General features: G+C 36.4%; 1 protein-coding gene across 1 annotated transcript in view; it reads right to left on the reverse strand.

Annotated features, from left to right (window-relative positions):
* Positions 1–9,730, reverse strand: part of LOC147070005 (sodium-independent sulfate anion transporter-like) — a 29,295-nt gene extending 19,565 nt beyond the window's left edge. Inside the window, exon 1 of the mRNA XM_085949331.1 lies at positions 9,271–9,730. Coding sequence (XP_085805457.1) covers positions 9,271–9,307 — 37 coding nt within the window. The 5' untranslated portion in view covers positions 9,308–9,730. The remainder of the gene's footprint in view (positions 1–9,270) is intronic.
* Between the last annotated feature and the right edge of the window lie 221 nt (positions 9,731–9,951).

Genomic DNA, 9,951 nt, shown 5'->3' on the forward strand with positions numbered 1-9,951 from the left:
TTATTTGTCATATAAATCCAACATCATCATCATCAGGGGCGCGACAACCCGGTGTGGGTCCTGGCCTCCTCCAACAGCTCCCTCCACCTGTCCCTATCCAGTGTGGCCGCTTTCCAATTTGGTACCCCCAGAATACAGCAGTCACTGGCAGCTCCATCTAACCAGCGAATCTTTGGCCTCCCTCTTCTTCTACGTCCTATTGGATTGCTGGACATCACTCTCTTTGCCGGTTCATTGTCATTCATACGGTGCACATGACCTAGCCATCGCAGTCTCCCAATCTTAATTGATTGAACTGCGCTGCAATCTTCGTACAGTCCGTACAGCTCAGCATTATATCCAACATACGTCCATTTTATATTCTGTTTATTGTTCTATTAGTAACAATAATAATATATTCATTGACGTAGACGTAAGTAAATGGGTAACGTTTTTAGTCATCTTTACACGATTTAAGAATTAATTGGCCCGTCGCCATCACGAAGCAGAGTGACATGTTTCTAGCTCGACGTTCTCTCACTGAATGCGAGCGAGTCCAAAATTTCGTCGCGCCTACAATTGAAAATTATTTGCCGTTTCACTGATGCGTCACCTTAAATTGTAAATCATTCACTCATGATACCTGTGCAAAAAAAATATGACGTTAAAAATAGTTCATGTATTTATTTACAAAGTAATTTTACAAGAATATTGTAACCTTATCAATGTAAATTTCATAAAATATGTTGAAATGTTGACCTTAGCAACCTATAATATGTCATTATATTATTATAATGCGGATATGTATTATAGGGTTGTCACAAATTTTAATTTACTATTTTTAGTACTCAGCAATACCAGACAGACACGTCAGTCTCACAAGACTGACCATGAAAAAGTAGTAACTATTAAAGGTCCAGAAAGGTACAGAATAATGTCTTGCACGATGAGGCAGGAAGACGTTCGAAATCATTCGAGACTCAAAAGACTGTACTACCCAAGGCCTGAACAAAAACGATGGATGAGTGCGAGTGAGAAAGTATTCGGCACCCTTACAATCTCTGCGACACGCGCTAGAGTAAGATAAAAGGTCTACTAGCTACAAGCTAGTTTCCAAAAGTATCGCCATCAAATCGGGGCAAAACGCTTCACATAGCGTCGTTAACTTGAGAGCTCGTGTTGCTAAAATTGATATTTTTTGTTTTAAACATAAAGTCAGTGGTAAATATTGTTGGTTAATTAAGTAGAAAAAATGGTTCTGTGTGTTGTCTTAAAATGTGGTAGTCGTACTGATAAGCAAGAAGATGGTATTACGTTTCATAAGTAAGTTGATACATGTTCGTGATAATTTATTTGTATTTTATTATATATTTTAATATCAGTGACCTAGTGTTTCTTTAAAATAACTTAAATTATGGACATCTTTATCAAATGGTTGCATTTTGACCGCTTAAAAATACTATATAAAGTAAAAAACAGAAAATTATATTTTAATTCTGAGCGTCTAGTGCGAGCACTTTGGGCGAGCACTAGCGAAATGGTCTATGGTCTCGAACATTTGTAGACGAATGCGTTCGCTCGCTCACAAACAAGGCACGCGGCTTCATTTAGCAATGCAACGGGTGGCGTCTAGATGTATCTATAGTCTAAGGTACTACCAGAACCATCTTGAATAAGCCCATGCAATTACTGAATTGCAATAGATACATTGAAGACTCTGAGACAGGTGGCTTGCCAAATTGGCCTGAAAGTTGACACGGAAAAAAACAAAACATATGTTGATGACATGGAGGTGAATGAATTCGTCTACTTTAGCTGGTTAGTAAATGTCTAAAATAAAATGGGCGATAAAATCAAACGCAGAGTGGTTATTGTTGATAGACACTTCTATTGCCGTCTATTCGTAATCTGCTTATATTTTTTTATGGAGAAATACATAATTTTTTACGACCAGTATGACATCACCGTTTCCGGTATGACGAGATAGATAGATGCCACTGTGCAGTATTTAAAATTAAAATAATGTAATTTTTGCGTTATCATATTCTTTTTGGCGGTCTCGTTGTAAAGGGACGAGAACCACTTAGGGATGACAGGTGTAGAGATGAAAAGAGGCTTGTTGGAGGTTGTTCAGATGAATAGAAGAGCGAGAGTTTATTGCTGCATAACAGAATACAGTTGGTACAAGAGTAAATGATACACGGGAGATGTTAGCGGTCCCAGGCTCGGTGGAAGTGATTACTGTGCAGTATGATACTGAGACTGAATCTATACTGGACGGACTGAGATCACCCGTCAACTATGACTCGCTATTTATATACATGAATATTCGGTAAATTGTTGATGTTGTTTCCAATTGGGAAATCTGCTGACCGCCGCATTGTTGCAACTTCGAGGCGTTTCGATGACAAAGTAGTCGACACTATCGAAGTATGTCACACCTGTATAATATGAGGTTGTTGCCCACTACAACTTATTTGCATTAACATTAAATGTAGATGCAGAGAGTCCGAGTGTGGCCAACTGGAGAAAGATACCTGGATGATAGTTGATTCTGCAGTCAGCGATGTACATGAATGATCTGTAGCACCAGCTCAACTAACCAACTTACTAATTAAATGTGAAATAAATGCTTTCGATCGAGTCTCCACCACTGCTGGCAACCCTACAAATGCATTATCTTCATTCTTTTTTGTAACAGTGGAATCATATCAAAGTAGAAAGAAAATTATGCAGTACGGTGTTTATTTATTACATAACCTTTGGTATTAGTTAGTGTGGTATTGATATGATATCTTGTATAATAAATTTCAGATTAACTAAGCCACCAGTTAACGTGTCTCAAAAAGATTGCGAGATGTTTTCTACAAACAGAAGGATACATAATTCATTAGATACGTGGTACTGTCATATTTATACAGTTTACGGGCTCTAGTTTTCCACGTCTGCTCTAGGATAAACAAATTTTGGAGACTTTCACATAAAGATTTCTAATAAGCAAACAGTACAAAGCGTCGCAGTGAAATTTTCTTATTAAAGGTTTTAATTTCATTATTTCATTCACCTTTGTTCTTCACTGCCACGTTTTTCCAACAAACTTTAATACCATTCTCTCTCAGAATCCGACAACTACTATAATCCACCGTTATTTTTACTAGCTGAAAGCACAAAATCAAGCTCTACAATTCGCCGGTATTCGATTGTCAAACTCAGTAGTCCGCCGCGTACAAGACAAGTATACAACGCAGATGAGATGGGTTTATTTTGGAAACTTCTCCTTCGTAAAACGTACGTTCATCACAAAGAAAGTAATGTACCAGGGAGGAAAGTACCCAAGGACCGCTTCACAATTATGCCGTGCTCCAATGCAACCGGGATACACAAAATGAAGCTTTTGTTCATAGGAAAAGCCAGGAATCCTAAAGCCATTCAAGAATATCTGCCTCAATGAACAACTGGTTGTGTCAAGTGATTTTTTTTTTTAACCATGACCGATCCTAATACGATCATATGGGCCTCCATAGAGTGGAAGTTTGTATTAACAAATTTTTGTTTTTTTTTTTTACGAGAAATGGATGTCAGCCACTTGCTCAACCTATTAGGTCCATACTCTGACTCATACACAAATTGAAAAACAATATGTGTAATTGCCAGACTCAGAATTCGAACCTGGGACCCACGACACTATAGATAGGCCAACACTTAAGCCATCGCAGCCAGCGGCCATCGTGGGTAGAAGTGATTTACTGTTTAATATTTAGTTAATAAACTTAGTTTATAAATATGTATAATTTAGTATTTTAGTATAGATTTTAATTATAAATAAAACCGTAATTTTCTAGTACAAATTTCTCAAAAAAACTATTTTTACGAAATAATTTTTAATTTTTACCATATATTGTATATATTATGCACTATAATCCCCCGCTTTCACTACTTGGACACTTGTCTGGTTTTTGGGCTGACGGATTACTGAGAGAGTACTGTATTTCATCAATCTAGCATACTTTGGGGCGGCCTTTCAGTTGTTTTATACCCCTCGGGTACGACTGGATTATCGCATTAGTTCAGCGTCCAAGGTTTTAATTTAGTTCCACCAATTTAGGCTTCTGGCTTACACAGCTACGTCCTCTTTCATTGATAAGATGACTAATCAGTAGGGAGTTTCCCAAAACAAAGTCGCCCATCAGAAAAAAACTTATCTATGCACCAGGTCTACTTGGTATCCAGGCAGATACACAATTTTGAATTATTTTTAAAAAAATCTAATCAAAAAAATAATTACGCACCCACGCAATATAGATTAAAGATTTAAAATGGATTACATACATAGTATAAGAAATTACATACATATCCATCAAGTACAGATTATGTCAGATTTAAATAATATTATTAAATCATTTAAATTATCTTTATTATTTATTACAATAATTAAAATCATTTGATGGGTTCACATAACATAAATAATTGTGTTTACATTATGAGTTTTGATAATTTTGACAGAAAACCAGACATAGTCAAGTGAGAGAAAGCAAACCAATATTGCTAAAGTAAGCACAATCCATTATGGCGATCATATATTAGCCCGGCTTAATTCTTGCGCACTAAAAGAAATCGTATCTGTGCATGTTCAAAGTTGAATTATTCCACTACAATACTAAGACCAAGCCCTCCGCATGAGTCGATTTTAGTGAGTAATGTTTTACCAAGTGCATAGCCAATACGCCAGTATTGCCATAATATAATTTATAAAAACATCGCTTGTAAAATTATAACATTGGACTAAATATTCGATATCTGGCAACACTACGACACGCACACTGTCACACATATTTTCGTATAACCCAGGAAAGGGTCGCGGAGGAAGCGTGAAGGGGGCGAGGAAAGTGCATGAAAAAGTTCGTCATGTTTTGAAGGACAAACACATGCAATAGCTCCATCTATATTTTTCTATAATCTAAGACTAAGACAAAATAACATTCAGGTATGAAAACTTTAATCAGCGGTAGATTGATCCAGAGGGGCACGCGGGAACAAATTCCGGTAGCCAGACGGGTCCAAAATTGGTAAGTGACACAATAAATCCTGATATTCTTATTGTGTTATGATTATTACATTTTAATCACCCCCTGAGTCATTCAATAGTCGACAATAAGTTTAATTTCTTTTCATGTAAACACTTAATAATATGTAGTGTTACCATCATGATTATGCACTGAGCAGCGGCATAAAATCGACATACGACACTAGTACCTTGGTACCCTGGTTAGCTAGTTGAAGTCAGTCGGCTGAGGCTCATGAAAAATAACTACGGGTAGCGAAAGGTAAATATTTTAAAAATATTACCCGCCATTTTGTTGTTTGTACGTTATGGAGAGTAAGATTATATATCCACCCTCTTATCATGCAGTGAGTGAAGAGGCGTCGTTGGACTTGAAAATTTTAACCTGGCTTTTTTTGCAAGCCAACTGGATTCCGGTGTCCTGGAAGGCAGTTAAATACAATCCACAGAATATATACAGTGCAGTTATAGGATGCTGGCATGATCTGGGAAGATGCAAAAAGAGTGGCTAGCAACACGGATTTTTGTATCATCAAAGAAGAAAGAACTATCGTCATTGTTTTGTTATTAATTGCTGGTTTAATGTAAAAACCATAGAAACAAACAAATATTTCTGGAAAGATTACAGCAGTAGGTATATGATTTGTCATTTACTACACCACTCCTCAAAATCAAATCACAACTCTGAGTTTCCTACCAGCCTTGAATCATAACCTAAAAGTCATGAGATATAATTTAATTTTAGGCCGATTGTCAATGCCAATTTTTTCTGTATCACCGAATGAATACATTTTGATAATGGGTGTGCATAACAACATACTAACCTAATTGATCATTATTTAAATAAAAGATAAATACAATGCATTGACATTAATTAGGTTGATTAAATATGGATAAACTGAAATGCACTATCTTTTTTTTGACATTGTACCACAATCTTAGAATGTCTACAATTCGCTGACTGAATTCTGCGATGTTCTATCTCACATATTGTGAAAAAATGAATATTAAATGGTCACATTATTTTATTTCAAATTCTCTGTTGTCCCTATTGTCAGATTATAAAAAAGTGAATGGTTTTGTCGATGAGTGCAATTCTTTTATGTTCTTTCTCCATAGTGTAATATTATTTTGAATATTAATAAAAATATGTTCATTCCATTTTGTTGTTGTCAAGCGCTCTAACCCAGGTGAATAATATAACATTATTTGCATATTATCAGCCGTTTGTCTTGCTTACGCCAACTTATTGCGCTTATAGCGAAAAGAGGACAATGTGCATATACGTTGATGTCGATTTAAAAATTTTAAACATCATCATCATCATCAGGGGCGCGACAACCCGGTGTGGGTTTGGCCTCCTCCAACAGCTCCCTCCACCTGTCCCTATCCAGTGTGGCCGCTTTTCAATTCGGTACCCCCAGAATATGGCAGTCACTGGCAGCTCCATCCAACCAGCAAATCTTTGGCCTGCCTCTTCTTCTACGCCCTATTGGATTGTTGGACATCACTCTCTTTGCCGGTTCATTGTCATTCATATGGTGCACATGACCTAGCCATCGCAGTCTCCCAATCTTAATTGATTGAACTGCGCTGCAATCTTCGTACAGCCCGTAGAGCTCAGCATTATATCTTCTCCTCCAATTGGTGCCGTCCCTGATCGGTCCATAAATACGGCGGAGAATTTTTCTTTCAAAAATGTTCAGGGCTTGTTCATTTCGTAGAGTTAATGTCCAGGTTTCCGATGCGTAGGTGAGCACTGGCTTTACAAGAAAAGAAGAAAATTTTAAACATCCTGTTTGTAAACAATGCGTCTGTGTGAGTATTGCTTCACCTCAACTCTTGTTAACACATCTATACCTTATCATCACACTGAGAGTGAAGAGGTGATGTTAGACCTGGCTTGGCCGCGTGCTGCTGATGCTTCAAGAGAATTTCAACGTGGTTTGCCTGTTCTTTAAGCCAACCGGATTCCGGCGCCCTAGAATGCCGCTAAAAATACTTTATACAGAGTGTGTATGGTGGAGCTATGGGATGTTGGCAAAACTTGGGATTCTTAGAGGTGCCATGACGTGTGTTATCCATATTATACTCCAACTATGGGGCGGACATGGTCGAAGAAAAGACTTCAATAAAGATATTATTTCAAAGTATTGTAAAAATGTACCTACTTACAAAGACAGAGAAAAACAGTATTGCATCTAATATACTTTTATTCATGACAAGTTATTCATTCAAATAAAATACACAAATTTAAACACATATTATTAACACCCACGGTGGCCGTGAGTTCCAGGTTCGAATCCTGGGTCTGGCAAGTACACAATATATTGTTTTTCAATTTGTGTGTGAGTCAGGGTATGGACGTAATAGGTTGAGCATGTGGCTGACATCCATTTCTCGTAAAAAACAAAAATCTGTTAATACAAACCTCTACTCTGTGGAGGCCCATATATGATCCTATTAGGATCGGACATGGTCAGAAAAAAAAATTATATATTGATTGTTTGTTTATTTGAATGTAAACTTTCAACTTGCTCTCCATTCTACGAAAATGGAGATAGAACAATCTAGAATTCAGCCAGCATACTTTCTTGTGATAATAGATCATTACAAGCAAGTTTGGAAGATGTAGGTTATAGATAGTTAGTTGTGTCTACATATTTGATAGAGCATTTTAGATTATTTTCCCAGAACATATACTTATGCTATCAGTATTAATAAGTGCCTATTAAATAGGTACTTCACAACTAATCAATATTATTGATATTATCTGCACAAATATTCATGAAACTCTAAAAGAATGTTCATAGTGATAACGAAGACATAACTCAAAAACAAAGTTAAAAGAATGAAAAAGATTAAATCTCACGATTAGCCGAGACCAAGGCCTTGATACATTGATGAAAATAGAATTACATACAATGGTGATAGCAGTAGCGAAGGGTAGAGGTAGACTGTAAAGATCCGACATAAATAGTGCACACTAAGCTTTATCATTCAACTCGATGGGGAGTGCCTGGGACTCACGATTGTACTCTGTCAAAACCAAAAGCCGCCTATTCGACGCTTGCATTCTGACAGTGCTGTTTTCATTAGCGAATTAAGGCACCTTAGAAAGGGAACCATACACTGAGCTTCGAGAACAGATGTTTGCGACAGACACTGGGTATGTGGTGGTATGTCTTTAGGAGTAACGAGAAGATAAGTGGACGCACCAAGCAGCCTCTCATCATGCTGAGAGTGAAGAGGCGACGTTGGACCTGGCTCAGCCACGTGCTGCGGATGCCAGAAGAGAACTTCAACCTGGCTTGCCTGTTCTTCAAGCCAACCAGATTCCGGCGTCCTGGAAGGCCCTAAACACTATCTATAGAGTGTGTACGATGCAAGACTGGCGAGCGACAGGGATTCTTGGAGGCGCCGCGTGGTGTCCATATGCTCCAACTAAGGGGCAGATATGGCCGAAGAAGAAGAAGAGAAAATTTGTCAGTCAAGCGTATTTGTTTTCATTGAACTAAGACTACAATGTATAGATAGTGTTTGTTAGTTTTTAAAATTCAATTAAACCCTGATTAATCCGAGCCGTAGTAGATAATATTAAACCATACATAATTTTAGATATTTTATAGATAGAAGAATATTTTTTATCGATTATAGTTTGGTTTAAGCAAGGCTTGATGAATTTAAAAAAAACTAACCAACACCTTCTATCTGTTCTACCTATTCTTAATTCAACGAAAACAAGTATGACTGAAAATGTGTACACTATTTTTGTCAGATCGCCAATATCATACCTTAACTATTATGGTTTGGTTTAACCAGGGTTTAATTAAATTTTAAAAACTAATCAGTATCATCTGCAAATTGTATTCTTAGGTTCAATAAAAACAAATAAGTATGATTGACAAAGTTTAGCGTGCATTATTTATGCCGAATCTTAACAGCCTACCTCCAAGCCTCGCTACTGGTGGAAAGACATTATCTTGACTAAACAATCTTCATAAATTGCTCAATACCCAAGGCGTTGGTGACCTGATACAACTGGCCCATGACAGAAAGATGTGTAGGAATTACGTCGCCAACATTCGATAAGAGACAGTACCAAAAAGTAATTTTACTTACCAATACACAGTTATGTTTTAGTTTAAAATTAATAAGCCATACTTGTTTGATGACTTATACAAAAAAACTGAACTAAATATCATTATTATGTATGTAAAATATCTCACTTTCAGACAGAAGATAATCGGTGGACGTCGACTGCATTTTGACGTTGTTATCTCGTAAATAATTAGATCAATAATTGAATGTTTCAATGCATACTACTTAAATCATACTTGGGCATAGTGCATCACTGTTTATCAGTCACTGTTTCATTTGTATTGATGTTAACCCTCCATTGGTCATAATATTATCCAACATTTTATTCATATTTTTAATTCATTTCTTCGTAACTACATACTGCAAATATTTTTTACATGAAATAATACGTTTATTGGCAGGAATTACCTCAAAACATGCAATTGACGCTGTCACGTTTTTGTCTCCAAATCTATTTTACAAACCAAATAAAACTTCTTCGCCCTAAAAATTACCAGTCGCTTACACTACCAATACACCGTTGCTATATACGGTTATTGAAAATGTTTCATGTACTTATTATTTATATTATACATATCGTCTATTCAATTCTAAGCTATCCTAAACGCCAAATCATAAAATGTGCAGGAAGGCGAAATTTAGAAATTATGAACCTATACTTAATTCGATATAATTCTGTAATATCGAAATATTAAAAATTCATTTTTTGTGTTTCAAATTACAATAAATTTTGGGGAATTTTTTCCAATTTCAAATTTATGAAAAATTCAATACATTGGCAAATAATGTCACTTAGGATATTTAAGAAG

The sequence above is a fragment of the Rhyacophila brunnea genome, unplaced genomic scaffold (genome assembly GCF_057557595.1).
Source record: "Rhyacophila brunnea isolate RB1 unplaced genomic scaffold, BYU_Rbru_1.0 scaffold_22, whole genome shotgun sequence".
In the NCBI taxonomy this organism is placed as follows: Eukaryota; Metazoa; Arthropoda; class Insecta; order Trichoptera; family Rhyacophilidae; genus Rhyacophila; species Rhyacophila brunnea.